We start from the raw sequence: 22,981 nt of genomic DNA, 5'->3' as shown, positions 1-22,981 counted from the left end.
GGTCACCTATACATTGTCAAAAATAGGATCCCTTGGCATTTAATTTACTGCTGTAAGGCACACGTCCCAGAAGGGCTCAAGCATCTCTTTGCTTTCCCACAGAGGCCAACAGAGGCGAAAGAGACGTGCTGACTCTTGAGAATCAGTCATCCGAGGGGTGTTAGTCAAAGGATTCTTCCCTTTACTGGAGGGAAAAACAGCATCATATCAGCTGATCAGAACTAGTTCATGTAATAACTATGAAACATTAACACAGATATTTGGGAAAGGATCATTAAACCCAAACAGGTTATTAGCTTCATAGTTTTCTCATTTTTTATTCTCAAAACACTGTCAGTATTTCTAAAAGTCTTCCACATCCAGGCATGAATGCATTTGATACTGCTATTTTATAGCATAATACTTTTTTTTTTTTTGCAACAGTCCATTTCCTTCAAATGTTTGAGACTTTGAAAGCAATTCTAGCAACTCTTCCTTAAAAACTGTGAGTCAGTGTAAATTATGACTCGAAATGAATGCCACATAATTCATTGTCCTATAAATGAAACAACTCAAATGTTAAAATAATGCGGTATAAAGATATTCAGGCATTTGACAACACGGCTTCTACCAGCCTCCGGAATGATAAGGGTGAAAAGTAGAAATCTTTCAAGTGTTATCACTGACACACAGAAACAGATTGGCCAAAGTAGGAGATAACACACAAATACAGAGTATTCCTCAAGAGAAAACTGCCAGGTCTTTTCTGTTTCAAGCCTGCTGTGATAAATAATTTCACTCTCAACCATCGCCTTTTCTACCTCCACTGAAGAAGAAAGGACAGGTCAAACTTCACCGGTCTGTTAGCTCCAGTGATGCTACGCTGGGTGATAACAGCCAAAAACCTGATCCAAACAGGTTCTAACAAGAATAAAAATCGCACACTAAAGATGTAACGCTTTGGTGCTTATTCCACTCAAATACTTTGACCAGCACTAATTAAAAGCATATTTAGCTGCCTTGGTTACAAGACTAACGCCAAAGTCACAAGAGAACAAAATCTGAATTCGAAAGCAGCAGCCCCATTACTATTGGATTAATTTGCAGTGAACCTGGGTCCTGATGAATCGCCAGCATCACGAAGCAGTCATGGAGACTTCCAATAGCTAGTGCCTGACTAAATGAACTGGCTTCAGCCAAACAATTCTTGCCTTGGAGAAGAGCTTTTCAAAGCCCACCCTTAGAAGCATTTGTTAGCCATCTAAACTCTGGAAATGCATTACAGGGTGGAGGGAGAGTAGGTTGCTGAGAGCTTCCCCAAGTTTTGACATTTGGAAGACAGATTCACTGAAATGCAGATAATCACCTAACTTGGTATATTCTTGCTTTTGTCAGCTGCCAGGAGCAGAGATGAATGAAGCAAAAATCCGCACCATTTGGAATTACACCTGGTGTACAACCTGAATAATTCTTGTCTAAAACAAACAGCAGACCTGCTCTTTCCATTTCATCCCCTTCTCTTCTACTTCCAGAAGAGCAATAAAGAGCACAGAAGCTCTTTCAGCTTTCATAAATCTGCTGAAGGCTGAAACCAACTTCCAACAACGCTTAGTAGCAACTCCCTCAACCACTCAGCAAGAACCAAAATAAATTGAGAAACCTCTCTGCTGTGTCCCAGATGGACTTTCCTTCTGGCTTTCTACTTCTCTGCCATTTGTACCTCCCAAAGTCATGGGTTTGTTCAGTCACTGACCATGAAATTCGTCACATTCTTGGGCGGCAACTGCAAGGGAGGTGCGCACATCGAGAGATCTATCCAAAATGACAAGTGTCCTGGGGAAGACACTCCTACCCAACCCATCTGTGGCATCCTACTTCTCCCTGCCCTGCCTGGCATCTGCCTGCAGTACCAGGATGCGGAGAGCAACCATGGGTCTGCTCCGCCTTCCTCTGCCAGCATAGGAGAGAACGTAGGAGTCAGCAGAAGGAAACAAGATGTTCCATCAGGACCAACAATTAACATGTGTTGCTGCTGCTTGACCCACATGAGTCTAATAAAAGGCCATGGCCTGATTATTATATAAAATCTCTTGCAAAGATGAAGACTTTGGAGGAGCCTCCTTCCACTTTCAGGCTCTAAAGCACTGAGGTTGGGGGTGGGAGGGATACATGCTTTCTGCTCAAGTCCTGGAGAAAATGGTTTTCAAAATCTAATAACTTTTTGCTAAGATTGTGGCCATTCTTTTGCCCTCCTTCAAACCATGAAAGCAGTCATGGCTCCAACACACACACTGAGCTTTAAGAGGACAGTGGGGTATGTGCAAGTCGAGTTCTGTAGTGCACTTTCTATTTTTCTGCTCTTAGAAGTTATCTCTCTAGTCAAAACGATAAATTGCTATTTCAAAGATAGCTACCTTACTTCTGAGTTGCAGCCATCATCTGTTATTTTAGACTGACCACACTTGCATTTGCCATTATAAAAATTCACCCCAGATCACAGCTTCAGCGTAATTTCATGCGTGTGACTCAATTTACAATTACAGCTTTACACTGCACTTTCACATTCCCTCCTTTCAGCCCGAGCCACTGCCCAACACACACCATGATTTGACCTGCTAATTCTCTCACCACATCCACAGCTCCTGCCCATGCCACAGAGCATCATGGAGAGAGAACCTGCCTTTACATATAGACCTGAGGTGACAAAACATCCCACCCCGTCTAGGTATGCCGCTCCACTATTTAATTATCCGCACTGTTAAATCCAAGGGGCGAGTTCTCCAGTTTCACTGGCCAACCCAGTGATGTAATTCCAACTTTGATGTTTGAGGGGACTGGAAAGCTTAGCAACTTACTGGGACTTCATACTTGCTCACCATACTATTTTCATTACCAGTTCTGCCTAGAATTGCTACAAGAACATACCAAGCCAGATACGACCTGCTTGCCTGCTATTAATTAAGGTAATACTATTACTGAATAGAGTCCAAGGTCTTACTCCCACATGGCAAGCAAAAGCTTGCAAGGCTATGCAGCCTTGGAAGCCCTTCCATATGCAACCCAGCCACCTTCTACGTGAAGTAAATGGGTAACGGGATGCTCTCATACTAGCAGCCAAAAAAGACACACATGAAGGCAGCTCTGGCTAAGCCAGGGAGCAACCAGCCAACCTCCAAATCCACCATCCAATCTTCCCACCCTCTGCCCGCAGAAGAGTACGGCTGTGACTCGGTCCCATCCGCATATGGTTCCAGCCAGGGGATGTGGAGCAAAGGGACAGTGAACTCCCTCCCATCTCCGCACCTCCAGCATTCCTCACGTATTAGATTTCCACAGAAAACAGTGGCTTTGCTTTCCTTTCTCTTTCCATCACATGCCCAAATATAAGTATGTGAGCGAATTATAAAGTAATTAGTTTGGATAACCAAGCATATCAATTTTACTAGTTAGTAAAGTGTAGTCCAGGAAACCATAAGTCAGTAAAAAGAACGTAGACTGCCTTAAGGATGAAATAAAGTACAAATAGCTCAACTTTCCAGCAGAGGAATCCATGCCAGGAAAGGACCAAGATTAGTTAAGTTAGTTCTTTTAAAGTGGTTTCCTCTTCAGGGATGCCAGTGGATGAAAATGCAGCAAAAATGAATTATTAATGTTGTGAGGTTTAGGTTAATGCAAGCTATTTCATTCAGAAGGAAAAGCAAACCTTGCAATATTATCTTCCAAATAATTATCTTTCACATCGTATACTTTTCAGTATTTTAACAATTAAACATTTCAACCATTCTTGCTAGATAAAGGTCAACACTCTTAAATCCAGAGAAGTAGTTTTTTAGGGGTAGTTACTATTACTTCTACCATTAATGGATGCAACCCAAGGTCTGTGCTGGCATTAATACCGCTTCGACACAGCTTGGGTCCCACCAGTCAGCCATACATCATACCATCAGGGAGCACATTACTTGTAACATCTGAATTAATATTTAAAAAATTGGTTGTTTGGAGCTAGAGAACTGTTTGAGATATGCAGTGACTTCAGAGCACAAGAGGTGAAGTTTTATTCTAAAAGGCCATTACGAAACCGGGAACAGTATGAAATCCAGAGTAATTTCTACTAAAATGCAAAGTGTCAATGTTACATGGAGAATCAAATTAAACTTTAATTTTTTTGTTAAAATACCCACTGCAATGACTGGAAATCCTGACTAAAGAGAGGATCCATCTCACCTCTGGATATTGGTTGCCAGTCTAAACGAGTTGACCAGCTTTTCTCCTAGAGAGAGAGCGAGCCAATTCCAGAGGGATTCCTATCACGTAGTCAAGATTAAACCTATCCCCTTTTCCTTCATTTCAATTTGCTACAAGCCTACAAATTAAAACTCAAACATTCCCACTCTTAGAGCTGAGAAAAGAAAATCATTTCACTGCAGGTGAATCATTAACAACTGAGGATTTGCTTGAGGTGCTCTAACTGGGACAACGTCTAAAACTGCCACGTGGTCTCGCTGCCGAGGGCCACACGCCAGCGGTGGCAAAACCACCTGATTCAAGGTGGAACAGCACCCGGTTTGAGACCACTGAAATGTAACTGTTTTCCACTGAATCAAGTGGGCTTTGGACCAAAGCAGAAGAAGACACTGTGCTTTCCCAATGCTGGCCCGTGTAAGCACGGCAGCTGTCGCAGTGATCACTGAGAAGCCAAGCCAGAGCAAGTAAGTGGTCTGTGTAATTACAGAGTTGTGCTGGTGAAGCCTGCTTGCTGGGCAAGGCAGTCAGCAGAGGTGAACACCCACGAAGGAGAACGGTGTTATTGGCCAGGGCTCGTGCACAAACTTCCCAGGGAGGGATTAAGACACTCACGGAGGTTTTATGACTGACTCAACCAGTCCTTCAGCAGCCCTGTCCATCAGAGGAACAGCAGGCAGAATATTTAAAGCAATAGTAAAATCTTAGTCTTACTGCAAATCAGGTTTTCACTCTGAATTTTTTATGGCAACTCACAATCTACTGGTAGAAGAGAGGATTTTGTGATTGCACAAATATTCCTGGAAATACATGTTAATTGCAAACTTGTTTGTATTGGAGCATAAAATGATTCACAGCAAAAAGTCCTAAGCAATCTTTAAAAATGCTCCAAAAATTCCAAGATGCATGTCGAACTCAGATGCTCTTTGGAAACCAATACCAAGTATTGTTATGATTGCAGAGAACCTCAAGTCTCCAAATGCAGAACCAAGGTTTTGTTTTGCCGGCTGCAGACACAGGAGACAAAACCTGTAACCCCTGTGTGAGACATTTCAGGACATCAGCCCAGAGGTTCTATTCAGGCTTCTGTAGACAAATTTTAAACTTTTTTTTTTTTTTAATAAAAGATTCAACTTAGCCTTCCCTAAAGAGACAAAACTTTCAGCAACTGATCAGGAAGACATTTATCTTGATGCTTCTATTTTTTCAAGCTGTCATCCCACATCATATCTTTAGGTCTTCTGTACAGAAGACAGTGTTAGACTTAAAGGCTCATAAATGCAGCAGAAGTTGGTGCAGCACTAGGAGTATGTGAGCACATGTTTTGGGGTACAGTGCATGTTTTTTATGCTTTGTGTTTACCCTGAGGAGCCTCATACTCTCACACTTCCCAGCACTTCACCTAATTCAGCATTACTGAGAAGGGCCCTTGGTTTGGACATGCAAGTAGAAAGGCATCATCATGTTTCAGAAAAACCTGTCCTGGCTGTCCTGGATGATCTGTGACCACAGGTTCAAATTAAAACAAGTATTTATGAGGACGTTGTTGTCCAAGATGGCCTCTGGACTAAATTGCCGAAACATTACAGTCAGGAAATATATCAAAGGACTAATTACTTCCAAAAATAACTGGGACAATCACCGTGCTTCCACATTCGCCTGAATGGTCTGGTCTCAGCCTTCTCTATTAGGATTTAGATGCCTAAAATTACAGCTTCCAGAAATAATACCAAGTTGCTGAACTTCTCCTTCGACAAGGAAGCCAAGCGCAATTTAAGTAAACGAATGTGCAAAGTATTGCGATCAGTTAATCTCTGAAAGTCCTTCACTTTTAAGAACAAAGAGCGTAGGCACTTCAGCAGCATAACAATATTTGCCCTGGATCCTTGAATATCCCAAGGCGTTTGTGAACCTAGACTAAATTGAAGAGTAGAGCTAACGCAGGATGAAGGCACACAAGCTGCTGTTTATTGTCTCTACGGGGGAGCTAACATTAGGTTAAGACACAGCAACAACCTCTTGCTTGGCTTTTTGGTTTTGGCTTTTGACTAGCTGATGGATCCTTTTCTGCGCATTTCTCATCAACATGCTTGTGCACACCTGATAAATAAAAAGGGGTCTCCAAGCTGCTCGTAACCCGGCTTCTATCTTGTTCTTCCACCTCATCGCTATTGTAATGATAGGCATATCTGGGGGAACTGGCAGGCTTGTGAGACTTCAGCAGGCGAGGGTTGGTCGGCTGGAAAGGCAGGGCGTGTTGTCCTCTCCGTCTGCACTCCTCAGCAAAGGCTTCTTCATCTGCCTCACCTGAAAAAGCAAAGAGTGCAAGAAAAGTTAGCTGCACCCAAAATGCTTAAGTTCAGCCTGAAAAAAAACTCAAAACTGGGCTGGAAATTAGGCATCACAAAACTACTGCCTTGGCTGTGGTTAGCTCACAGATAGTCCTGTCTATCTGCTGATGGGGGAGTCTCTGGAGCAGGAAGCTCCATCCATGGCCTCTCACCACTGAAGCCACCCAAAAAAGTCAGCTAGATATGACAACTCTGGGGCCACTGTTACCTTTTTTCCAAAAGGCAGGGTGAGAGAGCTGAGCATATAGCCCTGGACAATATTCCCATCCTGTGCAGAGAACGTCATCTCATCCCACTTCACCTGGACTGTCTGCCTAGGAAGGGTTGGCTCAGCTCAAGGAAAAGCTGTAGGGAAAGGAGGGATGGTGGCTACAGGATGGTGGGAGAGAAATAAAGCCAACATGGGTTCAGAGGGGCTGGATGTTGGACATCCACAGTTGGAAGGATAGTAGAGAAGTGTGAAGGATCACATGAAGAAAGGAAATTGGATTGAAGATGTAAGAAGTGAGCACAGCCCAGGGGGCAAGGCAGGCCCCCACAGCAAAGGTGATTGAACGCAATGGAAACAAAAACCCAATGTTTGCAAAAATTAATATGAAAGATGAGGAGATGAGGTACTCCAGTCGTACTCATGCTGTTTTGCAGACGACACTTTCCTTTGCTGCAGAAACTGTAACAGTACCACAGCCGCAAAGTAATCCGCTACCGTAACACACACAAAAATAACCACACATCAAAAAGCAAACAGTAAGATAACGAAAAAAATAAGCCAACCAAAGACATTGTACAGGGAAAATAAGAAAAAAAAAAAAGGGAAAAAAAAGTGAGAAGAAAGGTGTGTACCACTTTTGTCTCAAGGCTTTTTAATTTTCATTAATTCAATTACCTAAGTACTTTTAATAGAGCTGACAAAATACAGCGTCATTTTATTTGCATCAGAAGTGGTGTGTCACATTCTGGAAGTTTTTCCTGGGATGTGCCCGGCATCAGCTGCCTAGGGAGGGGTGTATGCTCTCAGCTAATGCGTGTGCTCTTAGGTCATGGCTAGAAAATGCTTTGAAGATGGAAAAAGCACCACGTATGCAGTACGGAACAAGAGCAGTAAGACCCACTTCGTGGTGTGCACCAAACCACCGGCACTTCCAAACGAAACAGGTCACGTTGTCTTTACCTTGTAATCGCACACGGGCAGATGCTTCTGAGGGCAGGAGGAAGAGGAGGCAAGATATGTTTAACAAGTCATCTCACAGGGCAGTGCAGCACCCGAGGCCTTGCAGGAGAAGAGGACTCCAAGACATGCCTCCCAACGCCCCGCCGTGCGTTTGAGCACCCAATGTGCACAGATATTACGCAGTGGACTCTTCTTCCTGGGTGATTAAACACCCCTTCCCCCCCGCCCAACGCTCATGCTTTTTTACCCTGGACTCTCCTGCACTTCCAAAGGCACGAGCAAGCAAGTTGAACACACAAGGGATGATAACACCAAGGATTTCTGTGTTTGGACACCACCTGCCTGCATCATACCAGTGTAAAACCCTGGGTGGGTGGTTCTCCTTGCAGGACAAGAGGGCTGGTGGGACAGCTCTCCTCCCCTTGCATGGGGCACAGCGCTTCAGCTGCGGGAGGCGGTGGGTGAGGAAAAGCTCAGAAAACGCCAGATGCAAAACTGCCGGCATTTCCCATAATCCCACGGGATTTTACATGCTATGCAAACAGCACTGAAGTCTGATGATACCAGGTCTATGAAGATGAAGCCTATAAAATGCCAGGAGTGGGGAAAAAAAAAAGCATAGGAAGCCCCTGTACACCAGTTGCACATACCAAAACCAGTCAAGAGTTCACTTCCTGACAAATTATAGCGCACCAGAAACAGGAGATCTCTCCCCTCCCATGGAAACACAAACTGCATGGCTTTCCTTTTGATGTGCAAAGTCTTTCTTGATGCTTGTTTAAAACTTCTATTGTGTGTGTGCGTGCGCAAATCGCAGAGGCACCCCGATCAGACACACTCACACTTAACACAGTTAAGTATTAAACCAGATGTTCTACGCACACCCCAGTGAATCACTCCTAACTACACTAAAGATCAGTCTCGGCACTTTCAGTCTAATTCAGCTGGTGTGAAAGGTACAGTTTAACACTGGAAGAACTCAAAATATTCTTGCTCCTGCCTGGTGACGTACCTGCAGCATTGCTGCGTGCTGATGCCCTCTTGTACCCTGATGGCTCCTTGATCTGTTGCTTGCAGTGAACGCTCCCACAAAGCTCCCTTGCTCTGGGAACTGAGCTGTGCCACCAGGCCCACAATGCTGAGCACCTAATGAAGTCACAGCAAAATCTTCCAGCAAGCACTCACTGCTTGAGGCCAACTTAAAATAAAAGATAAAAATGCAAAAGATATTCTGTACTCCAGATTTCCAACTAAATCAACTGCAGCCAAGAGAAAAGGCAGGAGAGCTTGTTCTGCTTTATCAAAACCCACGAGAGCTGCTCTCCAGAGCAGGTTTTAGCTTTCAGCTCTTGACGGTACAAGCACAGCTCTGACTCTGGAAAACAACGACACCTGTGTGTTACACACCTACTGTGAGTTTTGGGACAAGTCCTCACAACTTGTGATGTTGTGGATGCCCCATCCCTGGAAACATTCAAGGCAAACTTTGAGCAACCTGATTGTAGTGGAAGGTGTCCCTGCACATGGCAGGGGGGTTGGAACTAGATGATCTTTAAGGTCCCTTCCAACTCAAGCCATTCTAGGATTCTATGAACTATGCCACTTTTTGTCTATGAAAAGTCGTGATACACCTTCTCCAAGGCTTTGCCTGGGGTGTCCTCCACCTGCAGCTCTTCTGCAAATGGCCCAGAGCAAGGACTGTCCCCTCCTCCAGCGGGGTTCACAGTTCAATCGCTCCATGAGAGATTACACACCAAGAAAAAAAACCCACAAACAGACAATTCCTGTAACGAGTATTTCTCTCTCCTTCAAAAATGATCCAAAACTAAACTCCAAAGCTGGACCTTGCACTGCACCATCGCATCAGCTGAAGTTGCTGCACCCGAGGAACCCAGGAGGGCCCTGGCTGTGCTGGGTGCTGCCTGCACCAGTCCGACACGCAGAACCTGGCTGCTCCTGCTCAGGATTTATCTGTGCCACGCAGCTGCGGCTGAAGTGCAAGGAAAGGGCACGTGGCTGAGGATGGGAATCGACATGAAACACTTAGATATCATCCCCTGAGAACAAGTGGTGAAGGGGCTGTTTGTAAAGTTGTTCAAACCCACTGTTTGTCCCAAAAGAGGTGGCATTCTGTGCTAAAACCTGGAGCATAGCTCCTCAGATTTGGACACCCTGGGGAGTGCAGAGCTGCTCCCCACCAGCACACAGGCAGCACATTTTGCACCTAAATCATAGAATGGTTTGGGTTGGAAGGGATCTTCAAAGGTCATCTAGTTCCAACTCCCCTGCAATAAGCAGGGACATCTTCAACCAGATCAGGTTGCTCAGAGCCCCGTCCAGCCTGACCCTGAATGTTTCCAGGGATGGGGCATCTACCACCTCTCTGGGCAACCTGTCCCAGTGTATCACTACCCTCATCATAAGAAATCTCTTCCTTATATCTAGTCTAAATCTGCCCTCTTTTAGTTTAAAACCATCACCCTATGTCCTATCGTTACAGGCCCTATTAAAAAGTCTATCCCCATCTTTCTTTATAAGCCCTCTTTAAATACTGAAAGGATTAAATCCATCTTGATCACCCAACAGAGTTATTCAGTTTTTCATCTCCCCCTGAAGTAAAAACAAGTTTTAGTTCAATAAATAGACCCCAAAAAATTGTCCACAATTTTTCTCCCCTTTCAGAGTTGCAGGAGAGCAGACACCACAAATTAGTTAAATGCCATAACGTCACATCGGCTGTGATTCAAATATTGAATTATCTACGGTGCTGTGCACAGTATGAGCCTCCGAATCTTTGATCACCTATCTTTAATACACCTTGCAAAGCAAAACTAATGTGTCATTTGCATCAATTATTTTCTCTTGTTCTACATCTTTACACATATTTGAAACATTCAAGCCAGACTCTGAATAAAGCGAGCTGTACCAACTGCGAATATGAGCCTTGAAAACAATTTACTCTGGCAAAGATCAGCCACACATGGCATTACCACCAAAAAGTGCTTAAACATTGCTGGAGTTTTGTCAGCAGTGATGTTTGTCCTGGAAAAGGCTTTTAGGAAGACTAGATGGAGGGAGGGAGTGCTCCATAGCCAAGTTCAGAGCTGGAACATCCACTTGAGAAGCAACTTTCAGGATGCTCCAGCTTTAAACAGCCCCCAGTTCCCCCCACGGCCCCTTCTTGCCGTCTCCCACAGCCCCAAGCCAGCAACACCCACGTTAGAGCCTGGGCAGCCGCGCCATGAACCCGAGCAGGGGACTGACCTGGGCTAAAAATAACATTCTGTTTTGTGAGCTTATTTTTAATGCAGCTCAGTGTCTGGATCCAGCTCATGGTGCAGCCGCCCCAGCTGGGGCAGGGAAGGGGACAATTATCAGGGGCTGCTGGAATCAGCATCCAGATTAGAGCGTTAAGCAAAAGATCTTATTCTACTAATGGAAATAATAATTAAAAACCTTGCACTTATCTCACTTGCAAAACCAGTCTGGAGAAGCTACGTTTCTAAGGGTTGATTCTGAAAATGAAGGATTCAGCATCACTAGTAACATTTAAAAACAATAATTAAAGTTTGGTTTTCTGGTGCACCAGGTTCTCCCAAATGAAAAGCAGCTTCTGGGGAAAAAGACATCAAACACTAGCTGTAGCATCCTAAAAAGCTGCATTAGGACCAAAACTTGCCTTCTGCTCTGAGCAACAATAGAAGACCCTTGGGCTGAAAAATAATTTCTCATAGCAAAGTGCTGCTGTACGAAAGGGGAAAATATGGATCCTTTAACCTGTAATTAACCAGTAGAGGGCAACATTGCCTATCGCAAGGGGCAACGTTATCAGAAAAGTCACTGCCAAGTCCTATTTATTCGGTAATACATCGATTTTATGTGTCTAATGCAAACCATGAGTACAACTCTTGGAGTAGGCAGGCGATTTGGGAGAGCTGCCAGCTACACCAAAGGGGTCTGGCTGCGTATGCTCCTGGAAAACGAAGATAATACATGGGAATAAAACCACTAAGGCAGAGGATATTCCAGGTGAGGTGGGACGGGTAAGTCCCACAGAACGCTTCACAGGAAAGCAGCCCTGCATGAGTTAGCATTGTTATTTTGTGTTACATTTAAGTAACGTCCATGTACGTCCTGGAATCGAACTGAAATCCTACCAGGAATCGGCAGTAATTAATGGCAAGATAGCAATTAACAGAAACATGCCGAACAAACCGGGGTAAACGTCCTGAGGATATCGAACCACTTATTTACATCTACCAGGTCACTTCCCGCACAAGAGGAAGCGGAGCCTTCGGGGCTCCCACACAGCAGCCCTACTGCTTGCATGCTATTTTCCTCACACACCTAACCAAGAAAAAAAAAAAAATCTCGCTATATATAACCAGGGTTTTCCCCTGTATTAAGAAACAAAAAGTAGGCACACCGGTTTACTCAGTCCAAAGGAAGACTTCCCCGAGGCCGCGAACAACGTGCAGCCCTTCCCGTAACCAGCATCAGAAGAAGATGCAAGAGGCGAGGGACACCTGGCTTTATCTAATGACACAAGATGGCTCCGAGCTAAAGCTCCAGGGAGCAGGTTGCGCAAGGACAGCTTGCAGGAAACCTACTCCACTCAAATCTTTCTCAATGATGACCAGCAAAGCGTCTTTCTAATACTGTAAGACTCCAAAGTTAAGAGGTGGTGTATTTGCCGAAGCTTAGAGAGGGGCACCATATTGCTGCTTCTAGAGAGGACTCAGTTAGAAGTCTGATGTTTGCCTGAGCTGCTACTGATGCTGACTCACAACAAAACAAGAGTGCAAAAGAAAAGAGCTTTGCTTGATGTTTTTCCCCCTCCTATTACAAGGGCTTGGAATTTACCCGGCGCCTACAGAGGGCACTGGAGCTTGTGATGGCTCAACCGCATCCGCTGCTGCTGGGCAGAGCCGAGCTGTGACTGAAGGAGCAACCCAAAGAGAAAGAAAAAAATCCCCACTTAAATACACTTATCTGAAGTCAATAGCACTATGATCTTTGTAGTCTGTTGATAAGATTTTTGTACTGATAAACTTTTCTGCTGTTACAGCAGCTTCGGTATTAATATTTACCTTAGCAGAAGATACCAGGGTTCTTCTGAGACTCAAGTCTGGTATGTGCTGGGAAATCTCGTAGTTTACAGGAGCTCGTTGGAGCTGAGAACTTATTTAATGGAAACAACCTGTCTACAGGCCTGGATTACCCAGCCCTGAAAAATTCCTGGAGATTAACTGGTTGTTTTGTTTCTTCTCTTAAAAGCTCCGTATCTAATATAGCATAGAGAAAACATCAGGAGACCAAGTAACTCTACTGAAACATAGAAGAAGTGGTCTAATTTGTCTAATTTGGGGGACTAAACTTGAAAGTAATTTTCAGAAAATTGCCAAATCATCACAGTTTCTTATAATGTCTGTTGAGAGCAAGGGATGCTCATTATAAGATAACCAGCCCAGGGTAATTTCCAAAACCTCATGTGCACACACACCCCTCCTGAAATTGTAGGCAGCACGCTCAGCCAAGGAAATACTCCCTCACCATTACTGGAGGCTATGTTGAGCAAGTTCTTTTGATTAATTGTTCTTAAACTTGTTTCTAAATGCCAGGAAACACTAATACTGGGATGCTTAACAGCAGGAGTTATGAAAGTCTCTTTCAGGGTTTGTCAGAGTTGACAGAAACTAAAATTTGCATCAAGTTCCCTTTGGAAAATGTCACTGTCTCAGTTTGAGAGCGACAGCCTTTAAAAATCGGTCTCTTGCTATTTGCTGTGATGCTTATGAGAGAAAGCAGCCATTTTAAAATCTACTCACAAAAAAAAAAAAAAAAAATGCAAGTAGTCTCAAAAGCCAAAAGAGCCTGAAATCACTCAGAAACTATCCGGGGAATGCTGGAGCAGCTGCCCCATCTGCACCATGGCTGCTACGGCCAGAGTTTTGTAAACCAAAAAGGGAGTTTATTCCAACACTGAAGTTCATCAGCTAAAGCACAGGATGAAGGACGAGGTTTTGAGTCGTCTCACGCAAATCAGTGGCTTTCACCAATTTTTGGCAATCGTTTTTCTTCCAGAACAATGGCCCATTCCTCAGTGCTGCTACTACCATCAAATAAAGAGCAGGAGGAGATTCAGGGTTTGGCACGGTGGCAGACGTCCTTCCTGCATGATGCTAGGAAACACTTAGCCAAGCGGTGCCGGGAGAGCTCAGCTGGTTGAAAACCAAAGATATGGTCAGCCCTCAATCGGTGCCCTCTGCAGAAGTCCATGTACGCTGTGGGAGCCGGGCATTTCCTGCGAGGGGGGAAAACCAGCCCACAAGCGGCCAGAGGCAGCACGGGAGGTGGTGGTAAAGTCTCTGGGAAATGATGGAAAGAAAAGGTGATGAGATTTAGGAAGAAATATTGACTGATGGAGCGACTCTCGCAGTGCTATTTCTGTCCCCGGAGAGCCGTGGCTGCAGCACGTCCAGTGTCCGAGAAAGGGCAGGGATCAGGACTTTCTGCTCAGCGCACACAGCAATCCACCACCCTTCTGGCTTTGAAGGCTGGCCTGCTCCTTTTATTTTTGCCCTTGTACCCAGCTGCTCCGGTGCCAGCTCACGCTGTTCCTACCCAGCCCGCACCCCCGCGGCGCAGGGCAGGGAAAGTCCCACACCGGGTCCGCTCACCCCCCCGCCCCACAGCAGCTCCTTTAGAAAGCTCAGCCTTTTGATTTTCTTCTCTTTTTTTAGCCATCTGGATTTTACATACCACCCCACACAGCCCTAAGAGCCCATTATATCCTGTATTCAGCTCAGCGTGTTCCAACACGAATCTTGCATTCCCAGCACATCAGGCTTCTCCAGACAATGATGTTTCACCACAAAGATACCCCAATTCATAACAAATTGGGAAAATTCAATGAGCACTCACCATACGCCAACTGCGGCAGCACCGCGAACAGGCACTGTGGAAGGAGGTGTCGTGCTGCTCCTCTCAGCGGCTAAATGGGGATCAATGGCTAAAGCCACTCTCGTTCGACTGTATGGGGTGGCACCAAGCTCTGCGGCCTGATGTATAAATAGGGGAGTTGCTGAGAGAGCCTGGATTTACCCCCTCACTGCCCAAACTTACTCATAGAATCACAGAATGGTTTGGATTGGAAGGGACCTTAAAGACCATCTAGATCCATGGGCAGGGACACCTTCCGCTAGATCAAGTTGCTCAAAACCCCATCCAACCTGGCCTTGGACATTTGCAATGATGGGGGATCTACAACTCCTCTGAGAAACCTGTTCCGGTGCCTCACCACCCTCAATGTAAAAAATTTCTTCCTTAGATCTAATCTAAATTTCCCCTCTTTCAGTTTAAAGCCATTGCCCCTTGTCTTGTCACTACACACAGTTGTAAAAAGTCCCTCTCCAGCTTTCCTGTAGGCCCCTTTAGGTATTGGAAGACTGCTAGAAGATCTGCCTGGAGCCTTCTCTTCTCCAGGCTGAACAACCCCAACTCTCTCAGCCTGTCTTAATAGGAGAGGTGCTCCAGCCCTCAGATCATCTTCATGGGCCTCCTCTGGACCCACTCCAACATCTCCATGTCCTTCTTATGTTGGGGGCCCCAGAGCTGAACACAGTGGGGTCTCACAAGAGCAGAATAGAGGGGCAGAATCACACCCCCCAACCTGCTGGCCACACTTCTTTGGATGCAGCCCAGATATGGTTGGTGGAAGATCTTCGGATCTGGCAGATAATCATCAGATCTTTTGAAGCCTAATGAACGGTCCTATATTAAACTGGAGGCCAGAGAGAAGCACAGGCTGAGCACATTCAGGTTTCTGCAGTTATTTTGCTTCTGTCGAAGCACACATAGATGACGCTGATTTCTCTCATCTAAAAGATCTGGGATGTGAGAAATGCAAATGGCAGGAGGTAACATGAATCCCCACGTTTCCAGCAAGCAGAGAGATGACCCCATTTGCATGCTGCTGCTCAAAGTGAATTTTATTAATTTTAAAAGACTTTATCACACGGGGGTCTTTTATTCATTTCTGCATGAATTTTAAAAGGAAGCAAAGAGCAAGGAATGAGCTTCGCAGCTTGACATATATAAATACAAATTAGCAAGATTTCAAGCTCAGAGTTTGAGCAAATGGACCTGATTTGGGAAAAAAAAAAATAGCAACTGGGATTACTGAAAAGACGATTCTTTCTACACTTTTCAGGGTCATGTCAGATCTCTACCATAGTTTCCCCGCAAGTCACGTTGTACGCCACTATGTTGCAGTGCTGTCAGTCAGACCCCCTTAAAAAGCCACACCAGGGGCTTCTACTCTTGGGGCTTCTCTCCCCAACGCACTCCCTGCGCAACATGCAGGTGCAATAGGGCCCAGATCACTGTAACCTTCTCCCTCTCCTACACAGCCCCTCTTCCTCCAGAATCAGTATCAAAATCATAGAATCATAGAATCATAGAATGGTTAGGGCTGGAAGGGACCTTCAAAGGTCATCTAGTCCAACCCCCCTGCAAGGAACAGGGATATCTCCAACTAGATCAGGTTGCTCAGGGCCTTGTCCAACCTGGCCTTGAACGTCTCCAGGGATGGAGCATCCACCACCTCTCTGGGCAACCTGTTCCAGTGTTCTACAACTCTCATGGTAAAAAATTTTTTCCTAATATCCAATCTGAATCTACCTCCCTCTATTTTAAAACCATTACCCCTTGTCCTATCACAACAGGCCCTCCTGAACAGCGTCTCCCCATCTTTCTTGTAGGCCCCTTGAGGTACTGGAATTATGTTCAATGTTCAGAGCTTTTTGTCATTTCACCTGTACTTCAACCTCAGGCAAAAATCCCTGCAGGTTTCACCTCCACCATCAGGAAGACTCTCACGTTTCACTTCGAAATCTGATTTTGAAGTGCAAGCCAAAATCCTATCAAGAAAAAGAAAAAAGAACCAGCCCTTACCATGCAACTTAATACTCACTACTAGAGGAAAACAAACAATCCAACTACATGCAGCCTGGCCAGGTTCTCCATCACGTACCCAGCACCTCCTCTCTCCTTGTGCCCAAGCAGAGCCCCACAGACCCTGGCACCTCTCATGATCGTGCTCCAGAACCTCCCAATGTCAGCCAAAATGGCCCCTTCACTGCCCCAAAAGACAAAACTCTTCTTCTTGCCTTCAACCCTCCTGGAAGTTACCAGGCCAAGCAAAATCGGCTTCTAATTAGAAAACTTCTCAGACAGGAAGCAGAGGGAAAGTGCTCCTCTACTTTCCCAGCAAACAGATCTTTAACTCATTAGTTTTTAAGAGTTATAAAGTATCAGGATGACATCCTGTATTTCCATTAGTGGCCCTCACTAAAAGGAGCAACTCCAGAGCAGTTCTGAGCTAGCCCTAATTTGCAAATTATAGTTTCGTTACACATTTTTCCATTGATTATCAGCTTTAAACCAGTCTTCAAAATCTTAATGTACAGCAAACCCAGACTACCGTAAGAGAAAAAAAAATTACATATAAAGCAAAAAGACGTGCTGTTAAATTTAAAAAGAATCTCATGAGTGACTTCAGAAAAATGTGATGAATGACTTCCCCAGCTGTTTTGTCAACACTTCCATAGTAATTTGGCAAAAGCACAAAATAACCAAGTTTATATTTTCATCAAATGGCTATTAGGGCTGTTGAAATCTCACAGACACACGAAGTAAGTGCAAGCTCCACGTTTTATGTTGCATTGCCCGTCCTCAGTTTGTAAGCTCTCCTCTTTTTGGGTTAATCATTTGAAAAATATTCTCCCTTCTACCCTGAGCCTTAAATGTGACACTACGGGTTTCATATATTAATTACAAAAAAAGAAAAGATATCTGCTCTCTCCAATCATACCCCACAACACGTTATTCACTCCTCACCCATTCCGGCTTCACCAGGACTAGGGCGAGCAAATGCCGGCTCCCAGTGCCTGCACGCATCCCTGATTTACAGAGCTCCAGAGACCATCGTCTTTTAATTGACCCTGAAAACGACACATGCTCAGAGAGTAACAGGGTGTCTCTTCTGACGGCTCAATAGTTTTCAGGGTGTTTTATGAATCCCACCACAAGAGTCAATCCTGGTTTTGACGTCTTCCCAACAACAAGAGCACAAAGTCCTTAGTTGGTGTTCGGTTCAATAATATTGACATACTAATGAGAAGTCCGAATTTGAAAAAAATAGCGTTTTGAGTTGCCATTCAATAGTAATTTTGACTAAATACTGTATTTAACTAGGAACGCATATGCCGGCCTTACAGGGGCCCTAACTCCCAGGCTGTACCACTTTTTGTTGTTTGGCATCTCCAATCCATCAGGGAACTCTCAAGGTTCCCAGTCTTTCTTTCCCACCCAAGTAGTCAAGCTCCGCAGTCTGTGCCTTAAAACCCACCATAGTTTGGGAACGCAACAAGTAATTTTTCAAATCCAAGACCTATCAATAACTGTTGATAAACATACACACACAAAGATATACATACATACACACACACAAAAAGAAATTGCTCCATATATACTGCTCAAACTGAGGTTCTAAGCAAAGTAACCAATAAATGGAGAGCACAGAAAATGAAATTTTCTCAATTAAAAAAAACCAACAACAAACAAACAAACACCAAATCAGAAACATGACTATGATTCAATAATACTTACAATTATCTTTTGTGCCTGGAAAGAGTATGGTCAATCAGTTTATACGCTCTTTCTGCAGAGATCCAGTGGGAACATGGAACATTTTACCAAAGGAGCTTTATGCGTTTTGGGAACAGAAGGAGAGTTCGAACAGTGATATTACTACCTGCTTGGTATACCCAATATGGACACACATCTCCTGGGAAGGCCACCCCAGAGCTGCCCATGCCCGGAGCGATGGCTGTTCCCATTCTACACTGCTGCAGCAGCACCATCCCACCTTTTAACACACCTCTGAGATCCAGGGGATGAAGTGCCAAGGACAAGAACAACTGTTTCCAATTACAATCTTTGGGGTCAAAGCGAAAAAGAGGGGAACCAGTATTCAAGAGCTACCACGAAGGCAGAGACATTGGAGAATGCCACATTCCAGAAGGGAACAAAGAGCACCTGAATGCCCACTGGCTCTCCATGGAACGAGTGCACCCACCAAAACTTCACGACAGGAGAACTCAACATCTCAGGACAGCATCACAAGCTTCTGCTCAAAATCACTCGTCATACAGACATATCCTCATCTCCTGTAATTCTGCAATGGCAATGAAGGCTTTTCCAAGTATTTAAGGGACTATTTTTCAGCGGACTCATTATACCACGGTACAGATATTTGACAAACTTTAAAAACAAATCATGAAAACTGAAGAGGTTTGAACTGTTTAACTACAAAGAGCATTTTGTACTGCATCAGACCAGAGTGCAAGATCCAGCAAAGCTAATCCACCTCCCCCTCGAACACCAGCGAACTCCAAGTCTTCTTGGAAACACTTGCCAAGAGTTTTACTATGTTTGAAGATGTCAAACTTCATTTACACTCCAGCATTTCTCCTCAGCCTTGTAAGATCATTACTGCTCCTTTTGCGGGGTTGGAAACGTCCGGTCAGCATTGAGATACCAAAAGGAAACGTAGAACAGATGCTCAAGAGATAACACTGACGTTCACCTACATTTGTTATCATGCAAGTCAGCAACTGACGTAAAAAAGCCCCAGCCTTTGCACTTCTGAGAACATTTCATCACTTCCCAATTAAGTTCTGACCTTGCCTGAACTGTTGGAATTGGATACAGCCTGGTATCTCTGCAGAAACAATCTCCTTTTACAGTAATTTTAAAAAACACTAAATAAAAAAATTAACAACTGCTTTTCTAAAGAAAAAGTTGCTTACTCAAGACTGAGTGGTGGTGTGGAGACAAAACTACAGCAGACAACATAGTCATTTCACCTTCCAGGAGGTGGAATCTGTTAGCTGAAGCCATCAAAGCACTAAACTTATTTGGGAAGATAAACCGATCAATAAAACCACAGTGTTGTAACACTACTATACTGGACATCGATGACAGTTGATCTGGGACCTCACAGCATCCATCTCTATCGCAATTTCCACTGAAAATCTGGAGGGCCTATATTTTAAGGGAAGATCAGCCAGAACCGTCAATAAAATAGAAAACTGGAGAGGCTTTGACCTCTGTTAGCAATGTATCACCTAACCTACACGAAAGCTGCACTTCAAGTTGCCAGCTTGGTTCTGGGCCACTTACAGGCCCATACTCAACACCGGAGACACCAATAATTTGGGGAATTTTGACACCACACCCAGAAAACACAACAGGGAGCTCAATCTGGAGCCCGGCGTGAACGAAGGGTTGGCTTTTTGTTTCCAGAGAAGCTGGGAAGCGGAAGACAGAATCTCCCTCTCAAATAGCTCTTATGAAAAAAAACCTTTCCACTATTGGAAACTATTCTGTCCAGGGCAACGAGCTCCTCCCCTGCCGCAGAGCACACGGCATGAGCATGCACTCGGCTTCATGATTTATTCTGTGAAAAGGGTTACCAGAGATGTAGTCATCTCGTTCTATAAATATTTCAGGAGCAAAGCCCACATGTGACCTCAGAGCAAGTGTTAAGAGGAGAGGGGAGAGTAGAAACCATGTAAGAGTAATCAATTAATCTTTTGTTCTTGATTTTGTTCATCAGGAAGAGCAGGGAGGCTGAAACACCTGTGTCTTTGCCGAAAAATGTTTTACTTCCCTGAGCTGAGCTTCTTGTTTTAAGGAGTGATTAAGCAGCACTTAAATTCACCTCCTGTTGTATGACGCTTTTCAAGACAGAATTATGTTTGTTAATAAAGAAATTATTAATGGCTACAAAACTGCTATGGGTAGAATTCAGGACACACAACTCAACTTTCTTTTAACCTTTCAAAGAGGACTATCTTCCAATTCTTTTGGGCTAATACATTTGCCCTGGTTTTGGCTGGGACAGTTAGTTTTCTTTTTAGTAGCTAGAATAGCGCTATGTTTTGGATTTAGTCTGGGATTCGGTATGAGAGGAATGTTGATAGCGCACTGATGTTTATAGCTGGTGCTGGGACATCAAAGAATTTTTCGATTTCCCATGTTTTGCCAGTGTGCAGGCTGGGGGGGGGAACATGGCTGGAACAAAGGACCCACAATTCCTGGCTTAGGATTTGAGTCTAGACTTAGGATTGAGGGCTAAATTGGCCAATGGAACATTTTATGTCATGCAACCTCATGCCCAGTGTATAGATGAGGGTCGGCTGGGAATTTTGGAGTCTCTCTCTCTCTCTCTCTTCAAATCGCTTTTCAGGGCTTTTGCTCTTTCAGAATTGCGGTTTTGGGATTTCCTTGTTTCAGGATCACTAGCTGGGACAGGATGGGTGTTGGTCAGTAGGTGGTAAGCAATTACACTGTGCATCACTTGTTTGTACATATATTTTTTATATATTATTTTTTTAAATCATTACTACTTTTAATTTTATATTCTTATCATTATTAAATGGTTCTTATCTCAACCCACGAGTCTTCTCTTTTCCCCTTTGATTCTCTCCCCCATTCCCCCAGGGGTGAGGGAAGGTGACGGAGCGGCTGTGTGGGGTTTAGTTGCCAGCTGGGTTAAACCCTGACAACATTCAAGATGGATCAAATATCAGTGTTTTAGAAATTGGAAATTATTTAGCCAGCCACCCTTGCAATAGATACTGCCAGTTACATACCATACCGTAGTAGCTGGCATTGACAGAACACCTCAAAAATATGAATATGCATAGTAAAGTATGCATAATTTTCCTTTAACTTAGCAGTGGTGAAATCTGTCATCTACTTTGTCATTTTCTACCTGACGCTCTAGAGAAATCGCTGTGCTTCACCTAAGAACAGCTGGGGATGTCTCTTCTAGCGATGAACAGGGGACTTGAGTTGTACAGCGAACAGAATTGCATTTCCTAATTCTGAAATAGGTTCCACACAGGAGGCAACTCAAAAATTTTGAAGCTCCGTAGAAAAAAAAAAATTGATATAAATTTTTGCTTTGAAAAGTTACAGCTCCAATACTTTTAAAAATAACCAGTTTTGAAGTGGTTTTCTGCTAATGACCAGCCAGCACACACAAGGTGTACACTGGCTATATACATTGCTAACTACAGGAAGTTTATTGTCCAAGATTTCTTTAATGCCAGGAAAGGGCAGAGCAGTGCAGCACATATACTGACTTGCTTTTCCATGAACAAGTTTTACCGTCACTACAGCTGGCTGTGTCTACACTGGTGAAGCTGCGCTGCTTCAACTCTGCTGTAAGGAGAAAGTCTCATGGCTTTTATCATTTACACAAAAAGGAGACTGCACAAAAGCTATTTTAAGGGCTGAATATTCAGATCTCAAAGTATGGTCGATCTGACCGTAGAACTAAGACTCAGTTCTGGAGTTCCAGCACTCTCCAAGCAAGATATCTTCCCCAGAAAATTAGGAAGGATATAGAGACACCAGGACTTTGACACACAAGTTTACATTTTGGTTCTGTTCCAAACTATGTTTTATGGTTATATGACCCAAATGGTACTGAGTTATAATTCCAGGAATTTGCCTGTCCAGAAGCTTATCTTAGAAATAAAATTCATTAACAAATGCAGCTCTGGGTGTACACAAAACCCAAATAAGCATCTATAGAGATTGTTCACATACATAGGCCCTGTAAGAGACACTTCTCTGGCTGTTCCCTGTAGAAATATTTTTCTGACACATTGCAGTCTTAGGCATTTAGCACACTACCAAATTGGATCCAATTAACCAAAAGCCAGCTTTTTTCATCGTAGTCACTCAAAATTCAAAACACACATATTGCTATCCACGTAAGATTTAACACACACTAAAAATAAAAACCTTTACATCATTAAAACCTTGCCCACATTTAAGCAAACAAATCGTTCATTCTGCCAAAAAGAACCTTTGTCACAACATTACATTTGTTAACAGGAGACCTTCTAATCTTCATCTCAGGAGCTGAAATTAGGCTCTCTCAAGCTCTACAGTCTGTTGTTGGTGAGAATACAGCAGATGCAAAAGGGCTCACTGTAATGCAAATTCCAAATCAAATTCCCTGGGACAGTCATCATGGCCTTCGGCCTCGCTCCTCCTCACCACTAAACACCCAATTTGTCCACTACAATAATGTGACTACTTACCTTAATAGATCCAGAATGTCTTCTCCCATATGAAGTCCACTCTTGACACCTAC

General features: G+C 44.0%; 1 protein-coding gene across 3 annotated transcripts in view; it reads right to left on the bottom strand.

The window, feature by feature from the left end:
* DNAJB6 (DnaJ heat shock protein family (Hsp40) member B6) overlaps window positions 1–22,981 on the bottom strand; it is a 67,127-nt gene that overhangs the window by 3,269 nt on the left and 40,877 nt on the right. For 2 of the 3 annotated variants that reach the window (XM_086614908.1, XM_086614909.1), the window contains exon 9: window positions 4,984–6,528. In XM_086614908.1, coding sequence (XP_086471034.1) covers window positions 6,215–6,528 — 314 coding nt within the window. In that variant the 3' untranslated portion in view covers window positions 4,984–6,214. Of the gene's footprint in view, window positions 1–4,983; window positions 6,529–22,981 lie in introns of those variants that run through there. The other variant, XM_086614910.1, reaches the window with a different exon arrangement.

Source organism: Tauraco erythrolophus, chromosome 7, assembly GCF_009769465.1.
Source record: "Tauraco erythrolophus isolate bTauEry1 chromosome 7, bTauEry1.pri, whole genome shotgun sequence".
Lineage (NCBI taxonomy): Eukaryota > Metazoa > Chordata > Aves > Musophagiformes > Musophagidae > Tauraco > Tauraco erythrolophus.
This window is presented reverse-complemented; position numbering and strand designations above follow the sequence as displayed.